At 46.8% G+C, this 16,119-nt stretch overlaps 1 protein-coding gene across 1 annotated transcript in view; it reads left to right on the plus strand.

Moving 5' to 3' along the window:
- The window catches only part of LOC120227253 (beta-adrenergic receptor kinase 2-like), a 43,739-nt gene that overhangs the window by 21,189 nt on the left and 6,431 nt on the right, over positions 1-16,119 (plus strand). Inside the window, exon 2 of the mRNA XM_039225401.1 lies at positions 2,309-2,385. Coding sequence (XP_039081332.1) covers positions 2,309-2,385 — 77 coding nt within the window. The remainder of the gene's footprint in view (positions 1-2,308; positions 2,386-16,119) is intronic.

The following is a 16,119-nucleotide window of genomic DNA, read 5'->3' on the forward strand; positions in this document are numbered from 1 at the left end:
ATCAACAAAGGTGCCAGGATAATTCAATAGAGTAAGGATACTCCCCCCCTGCCCCCCCCTCCCCCGCAGCAAATGATATTGGAATAACTAGGTATTATGAGGAAAAAAAGAACCTTGTGTTTTTACTGTGCATAATACATAAAAATTAACCTGAGACAGATCTTAGACCGACACATAAAAGCTAGAACTTTAAAGTTTCTAAAGGGAAATAGCAGGTTAAAAATCCTTGGGATGCAAAAGATTTCTTAGCATGTCCATCAGAGAAATAATAAATTGGAGTTCATCGACTAGACAGCTCCTGGAAGGACTTCACAAAGAAAGTGAAGACGAGGCATGGACTAGGCAGAAATATTATGATCACATAAATCCAACAGTGGACTTGTTTCCAGGACAGAGTCAGAAATTTTACAGTTGAGTCGTCAGACAAGCAACTCAGTGAAAAGATCGGCAAAAGGCCTCACCACACACCTCACAGAAGAAGATAGAAGTACTCCAGTCATCGTGTCCAAACGCACCCACATTCTTATTCATTAGGGAGACACCAGGTAAAAGAAGCTCCCACTACACCACCTAACAGAGTGACTAAAACCGAAAAGACTGACGATCAAAGTGTTGGCAAGGGATCCCGAGTGACTGGGACTTCATGTGTTGTTGGTGGGAAGGTGACGTCATATAGTCAGCTTGGAATATAATTCAGCAGTTTTTCATACTGTTAAATATCATTAACCATATGACCAACAGTTTCACTCATGGGTATTTACCCACGAGAAATGAAAACACGTGCCCGTAAAAAGACATCCACACAGATATTTAAGGCAGCTTTATTTGTAATAGCCCCAAACGAGACACAACCCAAATGTCTTTCAACAGATGAACGGATAAACACATGGTGAAGTATTCAGACAGTGACACACTCCTTGGCAATGAGAAGGGACTAATTACTTATGTGCACAACAGTATGGGTGAAGCTTGCTTATGTCAAGTAAAGAAGCCAGACACACAAGACAACATGTGTTGTGTGATTTTATTTCTCTAAAGGTCTCGAACTGGAGGCAGTAAACTATGTACGTATATATAAATTTAAAATTTTTTAAAAATATTTTTATTTCTGAGCGAAAGGGAGACAGACAGAGTGCAAGTGGGGAAGGGCAGAGAGCGAGGAGGACACAGAATCCGAAGCAGGCTCCAGGCTCTGAGCTGTCAGCATAGAGCCTGATGTGGGGCTTGAACTCAGGAACCATGAGATCATGACCTGAGCTGAAGTCAGAAGCTTAACAGACCGAGCCACTCAGGCGCCCCTCAATTAGTTTGTCTTCAAAAGGGGTCTGCTAATGCCAAAATTTTTTCCCACCAGTGGATGATAAAGACTCAGTCTCTCCTTTTTCCATTTGGATTCTCACTCTTGGTTCACTTACTGAATAATCCCTAGCTTCTCCATTTTTCTGCCTTGCTGCTTATGTATTAAAGTTCCATATTTATGTGCTCTCTATTCCATTTCGTTGACCAATTTGTTTATCCTGCCTTAATTATTTTAGTTTCATATTAAGCCCTGTTCTCATTATTCTCCGTAAATGTTTTTGCTGTTCTTGATCCTGTGTTGTTCTGGATACAGTGTATAAGATTAATCGTTTCTATGTTCTATGAAAAACATATGGGGTTTGAATTGATTTTATAGACAAATTTGGGTAGATGCTGAATTTTTGCAGTACTAAATTTTTCTGTTCATAACTGTGGTGTTCTTTTCCATTTATTAAGATTTTCTGTGATGTCTCTCAGTACATTTTGTAATTTCTTCCATAAAGTCCTTGCACATATTCTGAAGGATTTATTTCAAGGCATTTGGTGTTTCTTATTTTATCGTTAAGTGCAGTCTTCCTTCTCGCTGTTTATTGTCGATGTATAGAAATGTGGTTTTTAAAAATCTCAGTCATGCATCCGGGGAACATTTGCTTTTGTTCTAGAAAGAGCTCATTAATCCATGAGCAGAATGTGTCACGTGTGCTCACACACTCGTGTGTATTTTGAGGATGGTGGTGCTGAGGGTGAGCCTTCCCACGGTCCTGAGGTTAGTTTTGGTCAAGTGTCTACATGCAGGCTGGCCCTGAGTCACAGGAGAGGATACCAGCTGGAGCCACGATGCTCCTGGCTCTACGTATAGTCAGCCAACTGTGCGCTGATGGATGTCAGGAAGAGGGCTCCCTCAAGCCAGCATCCGTGAGTCAGGACATCCATGCATTGTCCACATAGGGATGGTTTGTCATGATGCAGGCTGTCACTGTTAAAAACGTGTGTCCCTCTTCTCTTGTAGTATCCGGAGTGTGATGCAGAAGTATCTTCAGGAGAGAAATGAAATCACCTTTGACAAGATTTTTAATCAGAAAATTGGTAAGTCCCACTTACTCCTGTGGCATAGTGTCCAGTGGTGGTTTCAGGTGGCATTGGCTTCACACTTATGTGTCAGCGCAGCCTTTCCCGTTGTCTGTGTGTTATAGCTCTGACTGGGAATGAAGCATATTTTCTGTAGGACTAAGATACGTAATGGTTACCTACATCCCTAGTATTAGACCTTATGAACAAGCTCTTGGGAAGCAGACCAGCGGGAGTGGAGGGTTTGAGGCAGTTTGGGGGTTGCCAGTTCAAAGGATTGGGTAGCTAGTAACCAGAAAGAAGCGCTCTGGGCTTCGGAACCGCTTCCCAGGTCCCCACCTTCCCTCCCTGCAGTTGTATTTCCTGTGATCGCAGGACGTTGGCACGCATCCTCATAAACATCCTGCACGCCTGGGTTTGGCCAGCGCCTGGCAGCATTTGGGGCGGGCGTCTTTGATCTCCTCAGTTTTGGCCACAGGCCTTACATGCCCCTCCTCATAGTCAGTTCCATGTCAATTACTCTTGTCCCCATTCGCAGCCTTACTTAGCGGGCCACCAGGACTCTCCTGTGGTGTGCCCAGAGGTCAAGGATCCGTTTCCTTCCGGCTGGTACCCAGCTCTGTGCAGCGCTGGTCTTGGCCGGAGCACGTGCGTGGATGGATAGGTGTGTTCTCTGCTTAGCAGCAGTTAGGACTGGACAGGGATTGCTTTAGTGTAAGGTTTCAGGGCTCGGAGAACAATGGAATATTACGCTCTCCCCTGCCTTCCGAAGGGCTGGCAGTTTGTTGAGAGGTTAGAGAAGAGCTGGAGTCTCTCTACTTTTCTTCATCCCCCAAAATCGGTTGTCCAGAAATGTCCACAACTATATTTTTATTCTCAGCTCAGGTAGGATTCACTGTTTGGCCTGCCAGCTGGGTATTTTGTTAATCTGCCCACAGTAATGTGAAAAACAGAGAATTCCAGGATTTTACATGAAATCACCTTAGCTGCCTTTGAGAACATTGGAAGCTCTTCCCTGCCCTTTGCTCCTTACTTTCCTCCTGCAGTTACTCAGATAAGATTTGCCGAGCAAAGTGTGGCATTGCTTTTAAATTACTTTAATACTCGAGGAAGCGACTTTATTAAAATTTCAGGAAACCGTGGTTGTAAGGAAGTTTCCTGGAACGCAGTTGCTGCCTTTTGTGCCTGTCTCCGTGATTTACAGACCCACAGTGACTGGTGTCCTTGAGACTGAATATCCCTGGAGGTAATTCTGGGCAGCTCTCCTCCCTACAAGTAAGGGGCGTAGACTCAGGCCGGTAAAGTGACTTGCTCTGATTTGTAGTTCTTCTTGTCCAGTCATTCTGTAAAGGCTCTTGGAAAGGAAGCAATGAATGTAAAATGAACTGTTGAGGGTCACCTGGTAAGAACTGGCTAGTGGGGGGTTTTTTGTTTTCTAGAAAGAGGTATAATGCTTTCTCATGATCAAGTAAAGTAGAAACTGGTGCAGAAAAACCTTTAGATTTTTGGCAAACGTTTGATCTACTCTCCAAAATGTGGCCATCTATGAAGGTGATAGAGCTTTTGTGATGACCCTGACATTCAGTGGCCTGGAGCTCGATGCTCTTCTCCGGAGAATCAGGTGGAATGAATGCTGCCCCGTCCGTGCTCGGAACACAATGTGGAAAGCTAACAGCCCATAGCCACCTAGATATCTTCCATTCCGAGCGTCGGGATTTGGCTAGGGAGCAGAGCAGCTGAAAGAGCTTGACTTTCATCTCCTGCCTCATTGCTGCTTCCCCTTGCATCCATGGTGTTTGGTTAACCGTCATCTATGTAAATAAACGCTCCCTTTCGCTTCTGCTTCCGTACTAAAGAATGGAACATAAAACTCTGATGGCAACGAGAAACAATATCTTTGGGAGGGAAGGGAAAAAAGGAATGCCTGATTTCTTTGTTGAAATTTACAACTAGATCTACAGCTCTGGGGGCGCCTGGGTGGCTCAGCCGGATGAGTGTCTGACACTTCTGCTTAGTTCATGATCTCTCGCAGTTCATGAGCTTGAGCCCTGCGTCGGGCTCTGTGCTGACAGCTCAGAGCCTGGATCCTGCTTTGGATTCTGAGTCTCCCTCAATCTGCCCCTCTCCTGCTCAAGCTCTCCGTCTCTCTCTCGAAAATAAATAAACATTAAAATATATAGATCTATAGCTCTGTTAAGATCTATTTTACGCAGCGTGAAACACTCTAGTTTCATGTGTACGGGTCAGTGGTTTTTAGTGTATTCACAGAGTTGCATGGCCCTTACCCCAGACTCACCTTAGAACATTTACGGCACCCCCAGAAGAGGCTCTACACCCATTAGCACTCTCCACCCCTCATCCATCCCGAGATGCCACTAATCTAAGTTCTGCCCCTGTGGATTTGCCCTTGGTGGATGTTCCCCCTGGATGGATGCATGCAGCTTCTCTCATATTTTATTTTCTTATTCAAAATATTTTAATGTTTATTTGTGAGCGAGAGAGAGACAGAGCACGAGCTAGGGAGGGAGGGCAGAGAGAGAGGGACACAGAATCTGAAACAGGCTGTCAGCACAGAGCCGGATCCTGGGCTCGAACTCCCAAACCGCGAGATCATGACCTGAGCCGAAGTCGGAGGCTTAACCGACTGAGCCCCCCAGGCGCCCCTCTCATATTTTAAAGGTTCCTCCATGTGGTTGCATGTGCCAGTACTTGGTTTCTTTTATGCTCGGTGATAATTCCACCATGTGGCTGTGCCGTGTGTTGTGTATCCATTCATCCGTTGGCAGTTGTTTGGGTTATTTCCACTTTTTGGCCCTTATATGTGATGCTGCTACGAGAGGAAGGTGTTTCTCAGCGTGTGGTGTGTGCGGCTGGTTCCCCGTGACTAAGGCGCACCGGCGGGTTGTGACAAGCCCGCTGTCCCCTGCACTCTTAGCCAGTCTGCGGAACGCACTGAGGATCCTTTCTCCTGTTGTGTTTTCTGATCCTCACCCCTCTCCCGTCCCCCCAGCATGTATGCAGGCCCCCAGACCTGTCTTTCCCATTCAATCCACGCCTTACCTGAAACTGACCCCAGGAGCCCTTGATCCGAGGGCCTCACTGACATTAAGGTGGCCTCGCGCCCCGGCCTCGGCCACATAGATTCCACCCTGCCAGCAGCTTCGTTGGGCAGTGATGGCCTGTGAATTCTCTCGATTCAGCTGTTTTAAAGAATTCCTTCCTCTTCCCTTCCTTCCCCTTCGTGAGCCTGGCGCTGGTCAGAGGAAGCTAGGTCTGAACTTGGAAGGTCACAGGAAAGAGCAGCAATCATGGGAGGGGTGCAGAACGGGGAGACAGGAGAACATGGTAACATCGCCAAACACACCTCTGTAATTCTGTGTGGACGTCGCTGTGTATTCAGTGTCTGTCTGGTCCGTCCTCCTTTTTGGCGGGGGTGAGGGATCGGGCAGAACGGAAGGTGGCCCGGGCTTGGAGTACATCTGTCCTGCTCTCTAGGTCTTCTTCCCATTTTGCTCCCGCTCGCCACCCACCCCCCGCCCCACCACTACCTTTTGCCTTTGTCTCTCCCGTCTGTTCCATCCGCCCCTTTCCATGACTGTCCCCATGTGTCACCAACTTGTTGATTTTCTATTCTGTCGTTCTGTTGTTTCCCTTTCACCATGTATCCCGTGCCTGTCAGCTCCTTTTCTCTCTTCCGGCACCTTCCACGCTCCCCTGGGCCGATGGTTAGCGCGGGGTTCTGGGGAACTGCCTGCCACGTGTGCTGCAGCCCGTGTGCAGAAACGCTGTGTGAAGTGCCAGGGGTAGAACTCCATTTACTCGGCCCCGAAGCCCTGATGAGCTGATGGGTGACTAGCCGAGCTGCTGGCTGCACCCCAAACTGGTTGATTTTTCGTTAAGTTTCCTTATCTGTACAGGTGGGGATGACGATGTTATCTGCTGCATAAGGCGGTTGTGGGGTTTCAGCAGGAAGTGTCTGCAAAGCCCTCAACACAGGGATTGGTTCTCAGCAGCTGCTCTGTGAATGACAGCTCTGCAGTGAAACTGTTTACTGTAAAAATATCGGGGTGGCGCGCCTGGGTGGCTCGGTCAGTTAAGCATCTGACTTTCAGTTTCGGCTCAGGTCATGATCTCACAGTGGGTGAGTTCGAGTCCAGCGTCAGGTTCTGTGCTGACAGCCTGGAGCCTGGAGCTGCTTCGGATTTTGTGTCTCCCTCTCTCCCTGCTCCTCCCTCACTCATGCTCTGTCTCTCTCTCTCTCTCTCTGTCAAAAATAAATAAACATTTAAAAAAACACATCGGGGCACCGGGGTGCTCAGTCAGGTAAGCTCTGACTTTCAATTTTGGCTCAGGTCATGATCTCAGGGTCCTGAGATCAAGCCCCGTGTTGGGCTCTGTGCTGGGTGTGGAGCCTGCTTGGGATTCTCTGTCCCTTTCTCTCTGCTCCTCCCCCACATGCATGCATGCTCTCTCTCTTTCTCTCTCTAAATAAATAAATAAACAGTAAAATAAAAATATCTAGTCAGGCACAAAAGTAGACTGATAAACCCCCATATGTATTTGTCAGCCAGATTCCCTATTTTACAACATTTGCCTATACTGGCCTTGTTCATCCTTTCTTTGTGTGGCTCCCAAAATATAATATTCTTTAAGTTTATTTGTGTATTTTGAGAGAGAGAGAGAGAGAGATTGTGCAAACAGGCAAGGGAGAGAAAGAATCCCAAGCAGGCTCTGCAGTGTCAGCACAGAGCCTGATGTGGGGCTTGAACCCACGAACCGTGAGATCATGACCTGAGCTGAAATCTGGAGATACTTAACCAATGGAGCCCCCCAGGCGCCCCTGCCAAAATACTTGAAAGCAATTAGCTTTAGTGTTTCAGCCCTATATTCATATGTACAGACTACGAATGTTTTTTATACAACCTTCATCTTTACCCCAACCAATGCAAACAAGGATTCCTGGGGCGCAGGTGATCGGGTCGTGATCTCACGGTTCATGAGCTCATGCCCCACACCTGGCCTACTGCTGTTAACCTGTCGGCACAGAGCCCGCTTCAGATTCTCTGCCCCCTTCTCCGTGCCCCTCTCCTGCTTGAGCTCTCCCCCAAATAAATAAATATTAAAAAAAAAGAAAATGATTTTTAGTTTAATATCGGATGATGGTTCTTACTGTAATTCCAAGTGTATATTTAGATTTTTTTCTTTAGTTTTTTTCCTTTTAGAGAGAGAGAATTTGAGTGGTGGGCGGGGGTGGGGGGGACATAGAGAAAAAAAAGAGAGAGAATTCCAAGCAGGCTCCACACTTAACTCGGAGCCTGATGCAGGGCTTGATCCTGTGATCCTGGGACCATGACCTGACCCAAATTCAAGAGTCAGATGCTTAACCAAACGAGCCACTCAGGTGCTCCCACATATGTTCTCATTAACTTAAAAATGTCCTTTAACTCTTGGTTTGTTTGAATCAGGATCCAAGTAATGTTCTTATGTTGCAGTTGGTAATAATGTCTCTTTAAAAAAAATCCAGAACAGGGGGGCACCTGTGTGGCTCAGTCGGTTAAGCTTCCGACTTCAGCTCAGGCCATGATCTCACGGTTCGTGGGTTCGAGCCCCGCATCGGGCTCTGTGCTACTGGCTAGCTCAGAGCCTGGAGCCTGTTTTGGATTCTGTATCTCCCTCTCTCTCTCACCCTCCCCTATTCACGCTGTTCCTCTCTCAGAAATAAACAAAACATTAAAAAAAAAAAAAATCCCGAACAGGTGTTCCCCTCCTCCCCTCCCCTTCCCACACACAGGGAATTGACTTCTTGAGGAAACTGGGTCCGTTGTATTGTAGAATGTAAAAAATTGTAGGATTTTTCTCTTTGCTTCTTCATGGGACCCTTGAAATTACACTTCTGTGTTCTGGATTTCCTGTAAATTGAAAGTTATCTCTAACAGCTTATTAGATTGGTTCGACTTTTTTGGCAGGAGCCCATCACAGGTGGTGCTGTGTGCTTTGTGGCAGGGCGCACGTGACACAGAGGTGCTGCTCTGTAGTCCTGGCTCCAAAGTGAGTTCAGATGTGGTCAGTTTGCAGCTCCTCATGACGTTGTCGTCTGCCGCGCGTTTCATTTTCATTGATGCTTGTTGCCTAAATCAATTATTCTTTTTTAGGAAGTGGCCAAATAGGGGGGTTTCTGATTATGCCATTCCTTCCATATTTATTATTTCTGCTCATCAACGAAGGCCCATTGGGTTGCCTTTAAATCTAGTTAAGGAAAGACAAGAAAAAGCAGGTGCCATCGGCCGAACTTGAAGGCAACGCCCGTGACTATGGCCTCCTGACGTCACTCCCACAAGTAACCCAGTGAAAGAGATTTTACAGAGGAAACCGAGACTGTGCTCTGGGTGGGCTTGGTCGACTCACACCAGCCCTTGAAGAAGCAGAGAATTTCCTCCGGCTGGTGGCAGAAGAGGAAGTCAGAGAGACCGAAGCACAAGCGTGATTGGACGTGGCGTCCCTGGCTCTGCAGGTGGAGGGGACCACGTGAGGTGACCGTGGGTGTTCGCCAGGAGCTGAGCAGGGAGGCTGGGACCTCTGTCCTATGACCATAGAAACTGAATTCTGCCACCAACCTGCATGAGGTTGAAAGCACATGACCCCTGAATCCTCTAGATAAGTCCCTGGCCTGCCAGCATGTTGATTTGGGCCTTGTGAGCCCCTAAATGGAAAACCCGGTGGAGCCCACCAGGACGTCTGTCCTCAGAAACTGTGAGCTCAGGAAGGAGTGGTGCTTTCAAGTCTCCGAGTTTGTGGTGACTGGTTACACGGCACTAGAAGACTGGTATAGCAGGGTGCTTAAGTCTTTGTTTTTATTTTATTTTATTTTATTTTAAGTTTATTTATTTATTTTGAGAGAGAGAGAGAGCATGAGTGGGGAGGGGCAGGGAGAAAGGAAGAGAGAATTCCAAGCAACCTCTGTGTTGTCAGCGCAGAGCCTGATGCGGGGCTCGAACTCACAAACCATGAACTCATGACTAGAGCAGAGATCAAGAGTCAGATGCTTAACTGGCTGAGCCACCCAGGTGCCCTGTCTTTGTATTTGTTTTTAGTTTTTAAAAATTTTTTTTGACAGGGAGAAGGAGAGAGAGAAAACACACAAGTGGGGGAAGGGCAGAGAGAGACACAGAATCAGAAGCAGGCTTTAGGCTCTGAGCTGTCAGCACAGAGCTCGACGCGGGGCTCGACTCAAAAGCCGTGAGATCATGACCTGATCCGAAGTTAGACGTCTAACCAACTGAGCCACCTAGGCGACCCCTCCCCCCAAGTCTTTTTTTTTTAATTGACAGTTTTCAGAATAAAAACGATTAAGTGACAGGCTGCTTTATCCTCCTTTTCTCCTTCTTACACAGAAGTTGTATGTCTTAACGGACATCAGTTATGCTGGTGTCTGACCTGCCGTCAGTAGACGCACAGGCATTTCAGTACTGACACAGCATTCTTGATTTGGCTTATCTGAAGAATGGCTCTAAAGAGATACTGGTTATTGCAAGACAAATCACTTTACCAATTCGGGTTAAGACTTTGTTACCATTTTCTTCTGTAGGATGTACTGAAATAATCTCATCATATGCAAGCGAGGCGCATGGCATTTGATAATTCCATCTGTCTGTCGACAATCTACTTAGCTCCTGTCTGCCCAGCCAGTCTAATTAGAGGGCAGTGTTTCTGATTATAAGAAGACTCCGAAATAGGCACTTAATTCATGAAGTATGCAAATGGTACCGTCGAGTAGGCAGAACAGCCCGGCTCCTGTCACATGACATCACCTGTTGCCACGGGAACGTCTCCGTCTATCACACTGGCTCCCATTTGTGTGAGCGGAAACCTGCCATATGTAGAATGTCGTCTTTCGGTTCTGGCTTCTTTCATTTAGCATAAGATTTTGGAGGCTCAGCCACACCGTGCGTACCCATCCTTCACCAGCCTTGTTGTGGCTGAATGAATATTCCATCCTAGGCATAGACCACAGACTTTGTTATCCATCCACCAGTTCATTGGTGGACACTTTGATCACCCCTCTGTTGGTCACAAACAATCCTGCTTTGCATGGTCGCGTGCCAGTGTGGACATCAGTTCCCAGCTCTCTCAGGTATATAACTAGGAGCTTTGGGATTGCTGGGATACCTGGTCAGTTTGTGGTTAACCTTTTAAGAAATCGCTGTTGCTTTCCAAAGAGGCTGTACTGCCTGACATTCTCACGGTCAATTTAAGGGAGGAGCAGGCTTGTCATAACCTCACCCAGGCCTGCTGTTGTCTTTCTGGTCAGAGCCATTCTTGTGGGTGTGACGTGGGGTTTCACTGTGGTCTCCGTTTGTATTCCCCTACCCACTAGTGACACCTGTTTGTGCTAATGCGCCTTCTTGTACCTTCTTTGGTGAAGACCCCATTGAAATCATTCTGTCCACTTAAGAAATTGGTTGTCTTTCTTTACATTGTCATGTATGTGATTTACAAGTATTGTCTCCCAGTTACCAGCTTCCCCTTTTCATTTCTTCATGGTGACTTCTGATACCTGGAGGTTTTAATTCTGATGAACCCCAATTCATACACTTTTAAAAACTGTATTTTTGTGTCATACCTAGGAACTTTCTGCCTACCTGAACGCTCTGAAGATTTTCTTCTGTTTTTCTTCCAGATGTTTTATCATTTTAGCTCTCACATTTAGGTTTCTGGTTGATTTTTGAGTTAGTTTTTGTGTCTGATGTGAGGTAGGGGCTTAAATTCATCATCATCTTCTTTTTCTTTTTTCTTTTTTTTTTTTTTGTATATGTGGCTATCCAACGGTCTGAATACATTATTTTTTCATCTGAGACAGAGAGAGAGAGAGAGACAGCGTGAGCATGGGAGGGTCACAGAGAGAGGGAGACACAGAATCTGAAACAGGCTCCAGGCTCTGAGCTGGCTGTCAGCACAGAGCCGGACGCAGGGCTCAAACCCACAAACCGTGAGATCATGACCTGAGCCGAAGTCGGATGTTTAACCAACTGAGCCACCCAGGCGCCCTTGAATACGTTTGTTGAAAAAACATTTCTTTTCCACATCGAACTATCCTGGCACCTTTGTCAAAAATGAATTGACCATAAACTGAAGGATTTCTTTCTGGACTCTCAATTTTGTTCCATTGATCTCTGCCTTAGGCTACACTGTCTTCACTACTGTAGCTTTGAGTTAAGTTTTGAAATCAGGAAATAAAAATCCTCCCACTCCATTCTTTCTTCTTTCTTTCTTTTCAAAATTGTTTTTGGCTATTCTGAATCCTTTGCATTTCGATGTGAGTTTTAGCATCAGATTTTCAGTTTCTGCAAAAAAAAAAAATCCTTCTGGGATTTTGATAGGGATTATGTTGTATTCCCAGATCAACGTGGAGAGAATTGCCATTTTAACAACACGAAGTCTGCGATGCATGAAAATGAAGTGTCTCTACATTTATTTAGGTCATCTCTAATTTCCCTCAGCGGTGCTTTGTGGCTTTCAGTCTCCTGCATCACATTACGTTTATTCCCAAGTATTTTCATGTATTTTGATGCTATTTTGAACAGAGTTGTTTCCTTAATTTCGTTTTTGACTGTTCACCGCGAGCACGTGGAGACAGAATGGGTTTTTGTATGGTGAGCTTGGATCCTGCCATCTTGATGAACTCGTTTATTAATTCTAGAGATTTGTGCGTGTGTGTGCGTGAGCGTGTGCACATGTGTGCATGTGAATTCCTTAGGATTTTTGCCATAGAGGATCTTGTCTCTGAATAAAAACAATTTAACCTCTTTCTTTCCATTTTGGTGCCTTTCCTTTTCAATTTTTACTTCTCACTTTGAGTCCATAAATGTTTCTTATGTTGGTCTCAGATACATTTAGCATGATTTCAAAGAACGTTTATGTAGCAAGAATGCATATATTGTATTTGGCATCTGGGGTTAAGGCATAAGAAATGTACTTGACACGGGCTTTGGAAACAAAAGTATATGTTTCATTATAGAAAGAGTACATTAGAAAAACAGAAAATACTACTTTGCAAATAGACTTTTGAGCAGTTTCTAAAAGAACAAAGACGGACACAGATATGCATGGGTACCTATTAAAAAATTGATGTTAGATAAGACCACAGAAATAGTTTTAAAAAACCCACAGGCAACACAGAATAAAACATTCTAAATTGTTAATTTCAAAGAACAGGGTGTCCAGTCATTTTTTTTTAATTTATAAAAGTATTGCTTGAAGTGTTCTGTGCTTCAAAACATAATAGATGGTTAAAATCTGCCAAAAAATTTGTAGCTGTGCAACTCCTTAGTCAGAGTTCGGGGTTAAATTATAGCAAATTGAGTATTTTCATATTTGGTTATAATGAGGGGCATCTGAACCTGGGAGCTGGCTTCCATCTTTGTTTTCCCTCTTTGTTCCCAGCCTTGTTTGGAAGTGTGTGTTTCAGCCCCTGTGAAGGGCCTTTCCCCCTACCAGCCCCTGACTGAGGGTCGCAGAGTCAGCCCCCCCCCCACATATCTTTCTCTAGAGGGGAGCCACCAACCACCATGCAGAAGAAAAACCTAGGGCCCCATGCAGTCCTGCATCAATTATCCACCCTATTCAGCCCTGCATCAATTATCCATGCCTTTGTGGAGACTTTGAGCGAGGGAAAGAGTTAAAGATCCATTTAAACTTTCAAAAAGCAGAGATAAACACTTGACTAAGCACCGCTAATTGGGTTTTCAATCAAAAAGGTCCTGGCAGCAACAGGCAACTCCGAAAGTTAGGGGCACCAATTATGCACATTTTCATCTTGGCTGTTGCCTTAAAAACCTACCAGCAGGCAGTCTTTCCAGCCACTTCTTACCTGTGCTGGCCTTACCTGTCTAGCTGGCTCCTCCCATAGGGACCCTGCCGGAGCTGGGGGCCACCGCCTGCCGTGCAGGCAGCCTCTGCCGCTCTAAGTATTTGGGACATCCGAGGTATTTGAGGCAGCTTTCAAAGAGCATGAAATACTTTTTTTTTTTAAACCAGTTTATTAAGGCTGGCTTTCCTTTTTTTTCTTCCAGTATTTTTTTATTTTTGAGAGAGACAGACAAGGGGCAAAGAGAGGGAGACACAGAATCTGAAGCAGGCTCCAGGCTCTGAGCTGTCAGCACAGAGCCCATCGTGGGGCTTGAACTCAAGAACTGGGTGATCGTGACTTGAGCCCAAGTCAGTCACTTAATGGACCGAGCCCCCGAGGTGACCCAATCTGTGATCTCTTAAATTGCTGCTATTTAATGCTTCCTGATTTCTTCTGAGCCTGCTTTGTAGGAATTCCTTTTAGTTTGAGACGGCGATGGCTCCCTGTATACCAGTCAGTGCACAGAGCATTTTGTCTGCCGGGTAAAGTAATGCGACCCAGTTCGCACAGTCCCAGGAGTCAAAGCCTGGACTGGAAGCTCTGCTTGCCTGTCCCCAGGAACTGTGGAAGTTCGCACATGGATGGAGTTCTGTTTTTTTTGTTTGTTTGTTTGTTTGTTTGTTTTTAATAACATATGAACTCTACAGTTCCTATTAATATATAATGAAACTAAAATCCAGAATTTGGGGGCAGTGCACAAAGACGCTTCTGTAGCAGATGTACATACATGCTTTGCTAAATGAGACATTCCCAGTTGACTGTGTTTTGATCCGGTGCTGTACTAGAATGATCTCTTGAAACAAAAAGGCACACGGGGAAGGTGAAGACCACGTTAGGCTTCCCACCTCCGGCCAGCTTGCCCTTTGAAGGAGCACGTAGGACACGCACAGTCACTGTTGAAAGTGCCAGTGAAGTGTGTTCACTACCACCGGGGAGTCCCAGCGATTCATGTTTGGGGGGGGAGCGTCCTGCTGATGTCTCTGAGACCCGAGTTTGAATCCCAAGGTGAGTGTGGGCAGGCCTCTCTCTTAGCCAGGAGGGGAGCCTAGGTGCTGGCAGGCCTCTGGAGCTTTCTCCCTGGCAGGGCCCACATATTTTAGGGGAGACGTGCGTGTGCTCTGGCTATATGAGCAAATGTGGGGCCTTATTGCGTACCGCCAGAGAGCGCCAAGGGCCCTGGAAGTGTCGCCTCCACTGGAAAAGTCCATCAGCTTTCTGAACCGGCAGGTACAGGGATGACGGGATCCTTTTAGGATTTTCAAAGTCCTGAACGCATTACGAAATGTCAGGCTGTAGCGTGCTGTCCGGGTTTTAGCCCCTGGTTTTAGCTGTTTTGGAAATCCTTTTCTTCCAGAGGGTTTTATACCTCATCCTTGAACTCTGTTGGTCTTTCTACCTCTAGGCAAAGTCAAAACCAGGAGATGCAGAGATGTACTATGAGGTGGTTATTAGCGTTTAATCTGTTGCTAAAATCTCAGCCATTCACTCGGTAGATGTCACCTTGTGCTACACACTCTTGTGAGCTCCGGGGAGCGCATCTGTGAGCAGTTCTGAAGTCTGTGTCTTCATGGGGTTACCATGCTGCCTGGGGAGACAGACTGACAGATACACACTGTCCCCGTGCTGTCCCCGTGCTGTCTCCATACTGTCCCTGTGCTGTCCCCATGCTGTCTCCATACTATCCCCGTGCTATCTCCATACTGTCCCCGTGCTGTCCCCATGCTGTCTCCATACTATACCCGTGCTGTCCCTGTGCTGTTTCCATACTCTCGCTGTGCTGTCCCTGTGCTGATACATGTCATGGGATTAATGTGCTGGTGGGCGTGTCTAACAGTGTTTTGAGAAGGCACTGCTTATAAAGGGTCAGATGGACAAACCCCTTGGGGGAGATGAGGGAGCCGAGCCCATGTGCATTTATCTGGGGAGAACAGGTCTGGCTGGGGGTTCAGCAGATGCCCTCACTCAGGAGCCACGCTCCAGAGGCCCAGGGGCTGCGGCCAAGGTGGGGAGGGGGAGTGCTGGTGCAGGAGGCAGGAGAGGCTGAACTCCAGGCTGGCACTGTCTCAGGCCCCCACCCTGGCCAGCTGCCATAGAAGCAGGCCTGGGGGGTCTGGGGGACCCGGGGGGGCGGGGGGAAGCAGGAGGTGATTCTTCTGGCCTGCGGGTGAGTGAGCGGTTTAGCATTGGAGGCCGGGAGGGAAGTCCCTCCTAGACGGTTGAGGCTGAATTTGTAAGGAGTCCTGGTGCAGAAACAGGTGGGAGAGAGGGAGAGGGGCTTGCCGGGGACTCAGTGTCCGGGGCTTCGGGTAGGGCCAGGAGGTGAAGAAAGGGGCTCGGCTAGGAGGCCGGGGTCAGAGGGCTCCTGCCCCTTAGGAATTACAGGAACTTGATCTGCACAGTCACTTGCCGAAGGCTGTTGTCACACGTCCCCTGCATTCTTCCCGATGCTTCGAGGTCATCCTCGTAAGGCTGTGGCTCTGTTCCAACTCAGATCACTTTCTGCTCTGCCGAGGAGCAGAGAACATTCTTCAGGCCTGCCTCAGAAGAGACATAAATCCCAGCCAAGGTGGGGCAGGCCGACTTGTGCTGGTCTCTCAAAGAGACAGTTTATATAACAGTGGAGCACAAAGAAAATAGGGCTCCTTTCTCAAGAAGCAAACATTCTTACCTTGGACGATACCCTGATTCGCCACAGAGATTGTTTTTTCTCCCCCAGTGGAGATTTTCATTGCTCCGAGTGTGGATGACATTGTAACTTACAACCATCATTATGGGCCTTCAGGGTTTGCTCTCTGGAACCCATTTGCCTGCCATACAGTTTGTGACTATTTAAGACAATTGGAATC

The sequence above is a fragment of the Hyaena hyaena genome, unplaced genomic scaffold (assembly GCF_003009895.1).
Source record: "Hyaena hyaena isolate Hyena2069 unplaced genomic scaffold, ASM300989v1 scaffold_19, whole genome shotgun sequence".
Lineage (NCBI taxonomy): Eukaryota > Metazoa > Chordata > Mammalia > Carnivora > Hyaenidae > Hyaena > Hyaena hyaena.